Consider the following 14,887-nt stretch of genomic DNA (forward strand, 5'->3'; position numbering starts at 1 on the left):
GAAAGTCTCACATCAATGAGGCTAATCAATGGGCTATGGAGATGCCCATCGATTGATGTTAATGCAAGAAGTAGGGATTGCCATGCAACGGATGCACTAGAGCTATAAATGTATGAAAGCTCAACAAAAGAAACTAAGTGGGTGTGCATCCAACTTGCTTGCTCACGAAGACCTAGGGCACTTGAGGAGGCCCATTGTTGGAATATACAAGCCAAGTTCTATAATGTAAAATTCCCACTAGTATATGAAAGTGACAAAACAAGAGACTCTCTATCATGAAGATTATGGTGCTACTTTGAAGCACAAGTGTGGCAAACGATAGTAGCATTGTCCCTTCTCTCTTTTTCTCTCATTTATTTTTTTTATTTTTTTATTTGGGCATTTTCTTTTTTATGGCCTCTTTTCTCCTTTTTTATTTGGGCTTCTTTGGCCTCTTTTATTATTTTTATTTTCGTCCGTAGTCTCATCCCGACTTGTGGGGGAATCATAGTCTCCATCATCCTTTCCTCACTAGGACAATGCTCTAATAATTAGGATCATCACACTTTTATTTACTTACAACTTAAGAATTACAACTCGATACTTAGAATAAGATATGACTCTATATGAATACCTCCGGCGGTGTACCGGAATGTGCAATGATGCATGAGTGACATGTATGAAAGAATTATGAACGGTGGCTTTGCCACAAATACAATGTCAACTGCATGATCATGCGAAGCAATATGACAATGATGGAGCGTGTCATAATAAACGGAACGATGGAAGGTTGCATGGCAATATATCTCGGAATGGCTATGGAAATACCATAATAGGTAGGTATGGTGGCTGTTTTGAGGAAGGTATATGGTGGGTTTATGGTATCGGCGAAAGTTGCGCGGTACTAGAGAGGCTAGCAATGGTGGAAGGGTGAGAGTGCGTATAATTCATGGACTCAACATTAGTCATAAAAAACTCACATACTTATTGCAAAAATCTATTAGTTATTGAAACAAAGTACTACGCGCATGCTCCTAGGGGGATAGATTGGTAGGAAAAGACCATCGCTCGTCCCCGACCGCCACTCATAAGGAAGACAATCAATAAATAAATCATGCTCCGACTTAATCACATAACGGTTCACCATACGTGCATGCTACGGGAATCACAAACTTCAACACAAGTATTTCTCAAATTCACAACTACTCAACTAGCATGATTCTAATATCATCATCTTCATATCTCAAAACAATCATCAACTATCAAACTTCTCATAGTATTCAATGCACTTTATATGAAAGTTTTTATTATATCCCTCTTGGATGCCCATCATATTACGAATAAATTCATAACCAAAGTAAATTACCATGCTGTTCTAAATGCTCTCAAAATGATATAAGTGATGCATGAGAGTTCATCTATTTTTATAAAATAAAACCACCACCATGCTCTAAAAAGATATAAGTGAAGCACTAGAGCAACAACAAACTACTCCGAAAGATATAAGTGAAGATTAATGAGTAGTCGAATAATTATGCAACTATATGAAGACTCTCTAACATTTAAGAATTTCAGATCTTGGTATTTTATTCAAGCAGCAAGCAAAACTAAATAAAATAAAATGACGCTCCAAGCAAAACACATATCATGTGGTAAATAAAAATATAGCTCCAAGTAAAGTTACCAATGAACGAAGACGAAAGAGGGAATGCCTTCCGGAGCATCCCCAAGCTTAGGCTCTTGGTTTTCCTTGAATATTACCTTGGGGTGCCTTGGGAATCCCCAAGCTTAGGCTCTTGCCACTCCTTATTCCATAGTCCATCGAATCTTTATCCAAAACTAGAAAACTTCATAACACAAAACTTAACAGAAAACTCGTAAGCTCCGTTAGTATAAGAAAATAAATCACCACTTAGGTATTGTTGTGAACTCAATACAAATTCATATTGGTGTAATATCTACTATATTCCAACTTATATATGGTTCATACCCTCCGATACTATTCATAGATTCATCAAAATAAGCAAACAACACATCAAAAACAGAATCTGTTAAAAACAGAACAATGTGTAGTAATCTGGATCAAACGTATACTTATGGAACTCATAAAATTCTCAAATAAATTGGTGGACCTGAGTAATTTGTCTATTAATAATATGAAAAAATAATTAACTCAATATCACTCTCCAATAAAAACTGGCAGCAATTCTCATGAGCGCTAAAGTTTTTGTTTTTTATAGAATGATCGCAAAGACTTTCCCCCAAGTCTTCCCAACGGTTCTACTTGGCACAAACACTAATTAAAACATTAAAAAATCAATCATAACAGAGGCTAGATAAATTATTTATTACTAAATAGGAGCAAAAGGAAAGGAACAAAAATAAAGTTGGGTTGCCTCTCAACAAGCGCTATCGTTTGACGCCCCTAGCTAGGCATGATGATTTCAATGATGCTCACATAAAAGATAAGAATTATAACATAAAGAGAACATCATGAAGAATATGACTAGCACATTTAAGTCTAACCCACTTCCTATGCATAGGGATTTTATGAGCAAACAACTTGTGGGAACAATAATCAACTAGCATAGGAAGGCAAAACAAGCATAACTTCAAGATTTTCAACACATAGAGAGGAAACTTGATATTATTGCAATTCCTACAAGCATATATTCCTCCCTCATAATAATTTTCAGTAGCATCATGAATGAATTCAACAATATAACCAGCACATAAAGCATTCCTTTCATGATCTACAAGCATAGAATTTTTATTACTCTCCACATAAGCAAACTTCTTCTCATGAATAGTAGTGGGAGCAAACTCAACAAAATAACTATCATGTGAGGCATAATCCAATTGAAAGCTAAAATCATGATGACAAGTTTCATGGTTATCATTATTCTTTAAAGCATACATGTCATCACAATAATCGTCATAGATAGCAACTTTGTTCTCATAATCAATTGGAACCTCTTCCGAAATAGTGGATTCGTCACTAAATAAAGTCACGACCTCTCCGAAACCACTTTAATCAATATAATCATCATAAATAGGAGGTATGCTTTCATCATAATAAATTTTCTCATCAAAATTTGGGGGACAAAAAATATCATCTTCATCAAACATAGCTTCCCCAAGCTTGTGGCTTTGCATATCATTAGCATCATAGATATTCAAGGAATTCATACTAACAACATTGCAATCATGCTCATCATTCAAAGATTTAATGCCAAACATTCTAATGCATTCTTCCTCTAGCACTTGAGCACAATTGTTGGAATCCTTATTCTCACGATAGATATTAAAAAGATAAAGCGTATGAGGCAAACTTAATTCCATTTTTTTAATTTTCTTTTATAAACTAAACTAGTGATAAAACAAGAAACTAAAAGACTCGATTGCAAGATCTAAAGATATACCTTCATGCGCTAACCTCCCCGGCAACGGCGCCAGAAAAGAGCTTGATGTTTACTACGCAACCTTCTTCTTGTAGATGTTGTTGGGCCTCCAAGTGCAGAGGTTTGTAGGACAGTAGCAAATTTCCCTCAAGTGGATGACCTAAGTTTTATCAACCCGTAGGAGGCGTAGAATGAAGATGGTCTCTCTCAAGCAACCCTGCAACCAAATAACAAAGAGTCTCTTGTGTCCCCAACACACCCAATACAATGGTAAACTGTATAGGTGCACTAGTTCGGCGAAGAGATGGTGATACAAGTGGTATATGGATGGTAGATAAAGGTTTTTGTAATCTGAAAATATAAAAATAGCAAGGTAACTAATGATAAAAGTGAGCACAAACGGTATTGCAATGCGTTGAAACAAGGCCTAGGGTTCATACTTTCACTAGTGCAAGTCCTCTCAACAATAATAACATAATTGGATCATATAACTATCCCTCAACATGCAACAAAGAGTCACTCCAAAGTCAGTAATAGCGGAGAACAAACGAAGAGATTATGGTAGGGTATGAAACCACCTTAAAGTTATTCTTTCCAATCAATCCGTTGGGCTATTCCTATAGCTGTCACAAACAACCCTAGAGTCCGTACTAGAATAACACCTTAAGACACAAATCAATCAAAACCCTAATGTCACCTAGATACTCCAATGTCACCTCAAGTATCCGTGGGCATGATTATACGATATGCATCACACAATCTCAGATTCATCTATTCAACCAACACATAGAACCTCAAAGAGTGCCCCAAAGTTTCTACCGGAGAATCATGACAAAAACATGTGCCAACCCCTATGCATAGGTTCATGGGCGGAACCCGCAAGTTGATCACCGAAACATACATCAAGTGAATCACGTGATATCCCATTGTCACCACAGATACGCACGGCAAGACATACATCAAGTGTTCTCAAATTTTTAAAGACTCAATCTGATAAGATAACTTCAAAAGGGAAACTCAATCCATTACAAGAGAGTAGAGGGGGGAAGAAACATCATAGGATCCAAATATAATAGCAAAGCTCGCGATACATCAAGATCGTATCACCTCAAGAACACGAGAGAGAGAGATCAAACACATAGCTACTGGTACATGCCCTCAGCCCCGAGGGAGAACTACTCCCTCCTCGTCATGGAGAGCACCGGGATGATGAAGATGGCCACCGGAGAGGGATTGCCCCCTCCGGCAGGGTGCCGGAACGGGTCTAGATTGGCTTTCGGTGGCTACGGAGACTTCTGGCGGCGGAACTCCCGATCTATTGTGATCCCCGATCGTTTTAGGGTATATGGAGATATATAGGCGGAAGAAGTACGTCAGGGGAGCCACGAGGGTGGAGGGCGCGCCCCCCTACCTCGTGGCTTCCTCGAAGCTTCCTTGACGTGGACTCCAAGTCTCCCGGGTTGCTTTCCTTCCAAAAATAAGTTCCGTGAAGTTTCAGGTCAATTGGACTCCGTTTGATTTTCCTTTTCTGTGATACTCTAAAACAAGGAAAAAACAGAAACTTGCACTGGGCTCTGGGTTAATAGGTTAGTCCGAAAAATAATAATAAAGTGCATAATAAAGCCCGTAAACATCCAAAACGGAAGATAATATAGCATGGAGCAATCAAAAATTATAGATACGTTGGAGACGTATCAGGCATCTCCAATAGTGGCCGTCGAACAACCGACAATCGTATGGACCGAGCGGTCCGGACACCATTTTGTCATTCAACATGGTATCTCATCGGTTCGTGGACTGGGCAGACGTCTGTTTTCCTGCAAACCAGGGGGCTCTACGGAAATCCGTACCGCCGCCACGTACACGTGCACCATCCCGGACCCACCCAAAACTCTCTCTTGCGCCCGTGCCAATGCTCGTGCCCTCTCCTAATTGAAGCGGCTGCCATGCATTCATGCCAGCATGTGCCACTCCAGAGCTCCGGCACTGCATTCATACCAACCCAAAAAGCGGAAGCAGCGCACCGGCTGAGAGCGCTGCCCGATCTCGGTGCCTGTTCCAATGTTGGGGAAACATGATTGGGTGGGACTAGATGGTTGTGCATTGCATGCATACGGGCTCCCGTCCATCTGCTTGTTGGCATTAAATTGGTGCCGAGACCAAGAAACCTACTCTAGCGCCAGCATTGACACAATGCGCCGCATGTCCCAGATGGTGGTGCCCATGTCCCTGCCGGTGCCCGCTATTTAAATGGTGCCTCCTCGCCCGTCACAACCAGCACCACTGCACCACGTCCGCCATGCCCTTGAGATCTAGGGCAATGTGGGATAGCCTGTCCATGGAGCAGAAGCAGGAGTTGGACGTCATTGCGGCAAGCCGGCAGGCCCATCGTGCATGACATACTGATGTTGGCTTGCTAGCTAGCTCGATAGTGGTTAGCGACGAGGACCGAATGATGGAGGAGGCGTCCGACAACGAGCCGGCTCCTCCGCTCGCGAAAGAGCAGCTCGCATTGCATGTGTTGGCGTTCCTCGACAAGCGCCATCTCGAGAAGGGGCAAATCATCGGCGAGCAGGCGAACGAGGATCACGTCGCATGCTTGGATCCGAGGAAGGCCACTACTATTCTTCCCCTTCCGCAGCTTCACTTCCCGGGGCTCACGGCTGGCCGGTGAGGTTGCCTGACATCGGGAAGACATGTCGTGGGAAATGGGCGCCGCCGTGGTCGGCGATCATTTATACCATGTTACGAAATGCCTAGTCCGCTGTAGTTTAGTTGAAAAATGTCAGAAAATGTAATGATTTTGACCCGGTTTTAATAAAAAATCATCCGGTTCGTATGAAAGTCGTCCAGGTTGTTTAAATCTAGTTTGAAATGTATCCAGTCTCCCGTATTACTGCTCGCGGATAAATACAATGTTTCTTTTAGAGGTTTGCATTGGAGATGGCTCGGTCGCCGCGGAATCATCTCGCTGTGAATTGCGGTAAGGCCAACTCCACCACGCGACCCTATCCTGTCCGTCCCCGTCCGTTTGGGGTAAAAGGGACAAACTGGGCGACCCAGCGCGTGGGAGCAAACAGACTTTTGTCCGTTTCGTGTCCGCTTTCGACCCATCCCCGGCCCAAGTTTGCGCCGGTTTTGGGGTGAAACGGACAGCGCGCGGACGGGCGGGACGCATGCGCTTGTTCTCCCCTGGCCCGCCTGTTGGTGGCACAAAGCACCCCCCCGCCCATTTGGCGCCATTTCCAGCAAACCCTCCCACATCCCTCCCGCCACCCCCTCCCTCCCCCTTCCATGGCCGACGCCCAACCGAATTCCGGCGGCCTGGCCATCGACCCGCCCGGAAAGGAGAAGAAGAAGGTGGCCAAGGCGCCAAGGAAGCCACGGTCGAAGTGCACGCCGGAGGAGATCGCCAGGTTGGACGCGGAAGCGGCGAAGAAGGGGAGCCGGAGAGCGGTCGTCAAGGGCAATGCCGCCGCGGCCAAGTTCGCCGCCGAGCGATTGAGGCCGCGCGACGCAAGGCCGCGGCCGGCGAGGAGGAGGACATCGTCAACAAAGCGCACGCCCTCCTCATGCTTAGCATGGGCCGTCCGGCCGGTTTCACTACAGCGGCCGTCGGCCCGGCGAGCACAGACTCGTCGGTCGCCCAGCCTGCGCACTGTCAGTCGCCGACGTCGCGGACCACGCCCATGTCGCCCGGCTTTATTCCGCCAAGGCACGACGGTCACACCCGTCTCTCGGGGTCGCCGGACGTTGGCTTGTTCGCGCCGTCCACACCGCGCCCCGCGGCCGTCATCGACCTCAACGTCATGCCTGGGTCCAGTAGCGGCGGCCGGCCGTCCGTCGAGATGCAAAGCAAGCAAGCACGGGTACCGTTCACGGGCACCATGCCGGCCCCCCGTGTGTTGTTTGACGGAATGCCAACAACAACGGCACCGGTCGACGACCCCTTCTACAACCAGTACATGGAGAACGTGATCTTCGAGGCTGGGCACGGACGTGCCTACGACCCCGAGGAGACCCAGAGTCAGGATGGCCGCGCCCAGTACGTCCCCGATGAAGAGGCCGACGACCGTGCAGACTACGACCATGGTGACTCGTGGCATGAAGACGATGACATCTATGTCGAAGGTGATGGTGATGATGAAGAAGAAGAAGGCAATGACGTTGATATTAGTGGCGCGCCATTGTTCATCGACGAGCTGACCCAAAGAGCGGAAGCACAAAAGAAGAGGAAGAGCATTCGCATGGGTTCATACACACAAGATGAGGACAAGTTGATTTGCCAAGCTTGTATGGAGATTAGCCAAGATCCGAGGACAGGTGCGCAATAAAAGGGTATTGTTTTTTGGACGAGAGTCCACAAAACATTCCATGGAAGGAAGATGTTCGAGCCCCACCAAATTACAAGCAACTGTGGTATCGGCTCGATTCAAAAGAGATGGTTGTTCATCCAACAAGAGTGCAACAAGTATCAAGCCGCATTTGAGAGCGTTGAAGCACGGCCCGTGAGTGGTCTCGGCGTTGGGGACACGGTATGCTCTCCTCTTCCTAGCCCTTTTCTTGCTACGGCCATGAGACTTCGGCCTTGTATATGTTTGCCTGTTCACTTCTTGTTGATCATGTGTTGTAGGCATTCCAATCTTTGGAGGCATTCAAGGCCCGGCACAATGACAAGTCATTCACTCTTACGCATTGTTGGACGCTCATCAACAATTTCCCTAAGTTCAAGGACCAATACCGTGAACTACAAAGGGAGAGAGAACTGAAGACGACCAAGTTCGCCGGAGGTGGAGATGGCGAGGCGTTGAAGAGGTCGAGGGGCAAGACCAACTCCAAGGTTGATGACATACGTGATGCCTCATCCATGGCATTGCATGACACTTTGCATGGCATGATGTCTCAAAAGGATGTGAGGGACGAGAAGAAGTGGCAAAGCAAGGACGAGCAAATGAAGCAATACCTAGACCTTCAAAGAAAGAAGCTTGAGATGGAGGAGGCGGCCAAGAAGAGGAAGCTCGACATGGAGGAGGCGGCCCGACAAAGGCAGCTCGACATCGAGGTCGACAACGTCAAGGCCAGGCAGAGGCAGCTCGACATCGAGGCCACCAATGCCGCCACCAAAGCGAAGGAGGTGGCCTTTGCGATCATGAGCGTGGACTTGTCGAAAATGAGCGACAAGACGAGGGCCTGGTTCGAGGCCAAGCAGAAGGAGATGCTCGACGCCGAAGGCCTGAACTAGGTCGTTCGATCGACGTGGCCGTTCTTTTGGAGGCTGGCATGGGTGTCGCTCGCCCGCTGGGCCGCTGGCAGTGTGCCGGCGAGAAAACATTCATTTTGGAGGCCGGCTGTGTTGCCGGCCGCTGGTTGTGTTGTCGGCGAGGACAACTATTCATTTTGGAGGCTGGCTGTGTTGCCGGCCAACCGATGCCGGCGATGGACATGTAGGCCGCTGGCTTTGTTGCCGGCGTGATGAACTAGGACTTGGCATTGTAAACGTTGTTTTTTTAAAAATAGACACGGACAGAATGGGGCAAACCGATACGGCCGCGCGTTGGACGCACGGCCACCGCATTCCAGAACACGCCCGAACACGACTCCAAATCTCTACACAAACGGACAGAATCCGGATAAAACGGACGTCCGTTTGGGGTCGCGCGGCGCGGTGGAGTTGGCCTAAGATCGCTGTACTGAACCGACTGGTGGATGACAAAAGGAGAGGAGAATCCTTTTTGAAGAAAGAAAGATAGTGGAAATGAGAATGAGAGGCCATTCATTTCTGCTTGTGCGCGAAGGGAAAGAACACAGGACGCGGCTTCCCTTTTCCTGTTGGTGCGGGTTGCGTTGAAGCTGGTGGAAGAAAAGTGGCACTCGCTCATCCCTTTCACCGCTCCTGCCTCGTTTTCGACAAAGCGAACCGTGTCCCTTCCACTCTCGCCTGAGTCACGTCTTCACCGTCGCGTCGAGGGTCCTTCTCTTTGTTTTCCACGGAACTTTTTGTAGCAGCCGTATAGACCTGGGCACTCCTCCCCCATTACCACCTTCTTTTTTAATCTTTTGCAATTTGCATGCCTCGTCCATTGCCACCTGGGAAACATCGCCTCGCGTCCACGGCGACGTTGAAACGCCAGACCTGGTTCCGGTTCCTGTCGGTCAAAAGAAAAGATTCCAAAAGCTGAGAGGTAGACTTGAATTACGAGTCTCGTGGCGACGTGCAATGCTCCACAACACCCTATATATACGCGATGATTTTACCAATAGTACCAACGCGGCGACGATCTGACGCGCGGCGTGGAGAATCGAAGTTGATACTCCATCCACTATAACCAACGCCGAGAAAAAGGGGCAAAAAACACGGCGCATCTGCATTTACGCCAACCCACGACGCGCTGCCCTCCCCCTCCACCGCCGTTTCTACCGACCGACTCCATCCTCCTGCTCGGCTGCTCCTGTCCTCCTCCAGATCCCAAATCTCCATCGTCGCCTCCCTCCCCCATCAAGCAAGCAAGCAAAAACCCCACCGCCGGCGCCATGCACCCGGCGTCCTCTTCCTCCTCAGCGGCGCACCCGCCCGACGGCGACCGCCCCAACGCCAAGGCCCCGCCGCCTCCCGGCCCCGCCATGGGCTACCCGGCCAACGCCGCGCCCAACCCCGGCAACGCCAGCTCCGCCTACTACGCCGCGGCGCCGCCCCCCGTCGCCAACGGCAACGGCGCGGCCGCCTTCGGCGTCGCCTACCCCTACCCGGCCCCGCCCCCGCACCACCACCACCACCACCCGCCCCCGCCCCCGCCCTACCACCACTACCACAACCACCACAACCCCTACCAGGCGGCCCCGCCGCCGCCGCCCACCTGCCTGCGCCGCCTCCTCGCGCTCGTCGTCGCCGCCTTCCTCCTCCTCGGCGCCGGCACCTTCATCGTCTGGCTCCTCCTCCGCCCGCGCGCGCCCGCCTTCTCCCTCTCCGCCCTCACGCTCTCCCGCGTCGCCTACTCCCCGGCCAACTCCTCCCTCTCCGCCGCCTTCGACGCCTCCCTCCTCGCCGACAATCCCAACTCCAAGCTCACCATCTCCTACTCCTCCCTCGTCGCCTACGTCGACCTCGCCCCCTCCTCCCCCATCGCCGTCACCTCCCTCGCGCCCTTCGCGCAGGGGCCCCGGAACTCCACCACGCTCGCCTTCCGCCTCGACGTCGACGGGACATACGTCGGGCCCGACGAGGCCGCTGCGCTCAAGAGCGGCAACGGGGGCACCATGGAGGTCCAGGTGAGGCTCGCGGCCATCGCCGTCTTCGATAGAGGGGGCTGGCGCACCCGCCGGAGGGCCATGAGGGTGCTGTGCGATGGAGTGCCCGTCACATTCCGTGGGAAGAACGCCACCGACGCAAAATTTGATGGCCCGGCACGCCGCTGCCAAGTCGTCTTGTGAAGGTTAGCTGACATGATTCCAGTACCTTTTGTGGTTATGCCTTCAATTTACATCCAGAGTTCCATGTTGTAAAAAAATTGTATGGATTGTAAGAGTGGCAAGGTGTTTATGTCCGTATATTCTTTCCTGATGTGGTGATTTGCGAGCTTGAAAATATGGTCGTTTGCTGCAGCCTTGAATTTGATTGCCAGATGGAGAGATGGGTCAAAATGGTCAACTTGAAGGAGTGTGGCTGTGTGCAAGTCTTACTATAGTGTTGAAGTGAATTGTCAACGGGAGTGAGAGAACACACTTTTAATAGAACATCCAAAAAATAGTAAACAGTCCAACTGATGCAGGAGTCGCACATAACCTTCAGCTACTAATAATATCCAAAGTTCGGCACTAGGAAATCTGGCAAACTGCAAATGATAATTATATTATTTATTAGTTTCCTTTTTTGTAAATTTTTATGAGGATATATAAGCAAAACAAAGAAGACTACCAGTTAATAATCCACTATCATCCTTTCATGTTTCAAGAGAAGGAGATTATCTATTATTGAAAATAATACAATCCATCCCCGTATGAGCTGGGTGTCTGGCTCAGTTATCATTTTGTTTGTGGACCAACATCCACTCCATTTGGTTTTCTTGTCTCTAAAATACCCATCTGGATCTAAGTTTCTCAGTCATTTTAGAGACAACAACAGCCCTTGTTGTTGTTGTTGTTGTTGTCTCTAAAATGACTGAGAAACTCAGGTCCAGATGGGTATAAACTTGACAGAATATAACCTCTACTGTCTCATGTTAGATTTTAGCTCTAGCTATAGTTTAGGTCCTAGAAGATGTACATGCATTAAAAAAAAAGGATGGCTTCTAGTTGTTTGAGACCTAGATTTACCAAAGTAAAGTTCGCAAGTGTTTTTTTGTTGAAATTCTGCATATGGGATTGGTTATATCAGTAGCAGTGAACTTTTGACTGCTGCAAACCAGAGATAGAACTACATGAAGGAGAAGTGCATGGATGAACCCGGGTGCAGATGCCCCCGTGGGCAAATCGTCCACTCTCCTACATGAAGATGAATCTTAGGCGACAAGTGTGAATTGTCTGTACTATACCTGTGATTAAGCTTAGTACTTGCTATGAACTTTATATTTTCATATGTAAACCTGTACACTGACATGTAGCTTCATGGACTGATGTTTGGAGTGCCCCATAGTGGTAGACTGAATTGAAATGTATCAAATGATATGTTTGAGGGTTGCATCCTTAGTTCAACTCTTGTATTAACACACACCACATCATCCGAAATCTGGAAAACAATGGGAGGCATGGGGCAGAGTCTTGGATCTGACTTATTTATTGACAGCTCTCACTAGTCATATGCTTGTGGAGATGAATGTGTTCAAGTTCTTGTGTACATTGCGAAATACAAGTGGATTTCTTGTGGCGCTAAAATTGGTACCGAAGAAAGAATTGGCCTTATGCCGTAGTTGCATGAGCTTCACTTAAACTTTTGTAGTCATACAAGGGAACGAGTATAATCTGGCTACAAAGTTGACCTCTGTTACCATTGTTGGTATATGGGGAATATGTTCAAATTGTGCCTTGGTGGTCTGTATATTAAAATTTTCTTGGAGTTTTTCTGTGTGGCTAATTTCACATGTAATAACTTTTAAATATCGCCAGATCATTTGTCTTCACACTATGATGACCTGTGAGATCATGGTAGTTGTCCACAAGGGCCTTACATACTGTATAGTTTTAGCTGTGAGTTGGTGTCATAATGTTGCAGATCTACAAAAAAGATTCCAAATGTTTGCATTTCTGCATCTTCCTGGAAATGATTGCATGGCCACTAGACTACATTCTTTAATATATATGTTTACTGCTATTAGGGAACCCCATCAATTATAGTTGGGGCGCTATATTGTAATAGTAGACACATTTTTGTTTTGTTTTTTTCCTGTTTGTTTGCTTGAAAAAAACTCTATTCACATTGTTCTTCTTCTGCATGTTGCCATTAGCATCTTATTATTGTACTCCAGCTGCCTAGAGGGGCACAGCGCATTACCTTTTTTTGTCTAGTTCTGTTTTCTACTTTGAATATGTCGCTACCACACTTGCTTATCGTCAGCTTTGTCATAGTTCATTTTGTCTTCTGAATGTTGTTACACTACTGTAAACCCTAGACTGTGTAGCCGTCTACCGATGTTAAAAATAAGATTGTTAGTTCAGACTGCCTTGTAGTATAATCGAAGTAGATCTTGTCATCTAGTATTTGTACTTGATTGCACATCATTTATTGTGTACTGCTAAGGCATATATCATAGTTAACAGTTGGCTCTTATCACTTATCAGGATTGTTCACGGCTGTAACTACTCCAGATGTTGATCTAAGGGACCATCTTCAATAGGTACGAGAAGTTAGCTGATCTTATAAGACGCTGGCCAGACACCGATTCATGAGTAATAGCTGGGTAACTTCAGTTTACCTGCCTGCCCATAGAATCTGTGACCAGGAAGAGTCTGAAATGATGCTTAATTGATAGTATGTGTCATTTTCACCTATTATATCATAGCTTCAAGATGGGTGGACATTGAATATACCGAGTGTGCATTTGGGAAATGCTTGGCAAGAATGATTATCCCTGGTTGCTAATTTCCCCCAAGTGAGAACCTCAATCATGTATGGATCCTTAGGGGGGGCTTCATATCATACTTTAATGTACTTGCGCTTGAAACAGGCTCTAATCACTTATTGTGCGTATATTTGAAGTTCTGTATGTCTAGGATCTCTGTTTGCATTTATAGTTTAGTTAGAAAAAAAATGCCAGAAAATTACGTTTTATTGCTGACATGAGAGTTGCTGTTGAGTGAGATGGGCTGCTCAGTTTTAGCCCCTTTGGCTACAGATCTATTGTCTGTCTAACATGGCGGATCATAATATGGTCCAATGAGCTTCCAGAGCATGTTGTTGTAGACTAGCTGTGTAACCATTTCAGTTCATCTGGTCCAAACAAACTTTCCTGCTTGCTTCCGCATTGAAGTCTTGAGTGACAGTAACTCAAGCCAGTGTTTTCTGCATGGATGGAATCCAGATTGTATGTAGGGAAATGATTGCTCAGCGTTGTGTTGTGGTACACACCGCTGTTAATCTGCCGAGTTGAAGGTCTGGCGTTCTTTTGTGAAAATCAGCCTACCTGCGGATTGAACTTCTATGGGTTTTAAATTGGTAGGCAACCAATGTTTCCTGATTTCCCTCGTAGAGCTGGATTAATTTGCAAAACCTGCTTGGATCGATAACATGCCCGCAAGGACACACCCTGTCACCATCTGAATTTAACAGGAAGTTGGTGTCCACCTTTTTAAAAGGGAAATTAGGTCTGTTCCTGAATACAGCTGTTTAGTTAGATGCAGAAGCCAGTTTCTTGTAAGGGCTAGACAATTCTTTGATAGGTTGGTACTGTACTACTGTTTTGTGTTTTAGCGTAGGTGAACCATCGGCGTAGCAATTTTGTTGTTAATAGTATGGGCATAACCAAAATGCAAGCATGCAAATTCTCTATAGCTTCAGATGGAGTTTGTGTAATCTCCATGAGTTGTAACTCCAATTCCAAGCAGTGTGTTCACCCCTGTTAACCATGGTTGGTGGATAGCCGTGTCTCCAGTCCTACTTTTTCCTTTTGCTGAGTGTCGTTGTTAATCATTGTTAGGCGTTAAAGACAGCGCCTGAAATGGTTTGGCTCGAGGCATGCCTTTCTGCTCTGTTTGTTGCACGATGCTTGTTGGGTATTCTATATGAAAGTATCTTTGGCATTACTGAAGATCCATCCAATAATTATGAGAAGCCAGTCAACATTACAAATCCATACAACCTGGTATGAGTCATCATCTTCCATGTAGGTCTCGTGGGCTGCCAAGCATGTTCACAAGATAGTGTCCCTGATTTATTTTACTTCACGTGTCTTTATATATAAACTTATTAGGTTAGCCTAAAAAAATTATTAGGTCTGTGCAACAAGATGATGCGCAGCATTACTCCACTCTCATTCGAGAATGTGAATACAAGGAGGTATTTTGTGTTTGGGAAACTC

The 14,887-nt window shown here is 46.4% G+C and overlaps 1 protein-coding gene across 1 annotated transcript; it reads left to right on the plus strand.

Annotated features, from left to right (window-relative positions):
- Positions 1 to 9,627: 9,627 nt before the first annotated feature.
- Positions 9,628 to 13,576, plus strand: LOC125550979 (uncharacterized protein At1g08160). Its single transcript, XM_048714119.2, has 2 exons — positions 9,628 to 10,810; positions 13,152 to 13,576. Exon 1 carries the CDS (start codon positions 9,912 to 9,914, stop codon positions 10,806 to 10,808), a length of 897 nt encoding a protein of 298 aa, XP_048570076.1. The 5' UTR covers positions 9,628 to 9,911; the 3' UTR covers positions 10,809 to 10,810; positions 13,152 to 13,576.
- Positions 13,577 to 14,887: the final 1,311 nt, after the last annotated feature.

This window comes from Triticum urartu, chromosome 4A (genome assembly GCF_056163025.1).
Source record: "Triticum urartu cultivar PI428250 chromosome 4A, HENAU_Tu73, whole genome shotgun sequence".
NCBI lineage: Eukaryota > Viridiplantae > Streptophyta > Magnoliopsida > Poales > Poaceae > Triticum > Triticum urartu.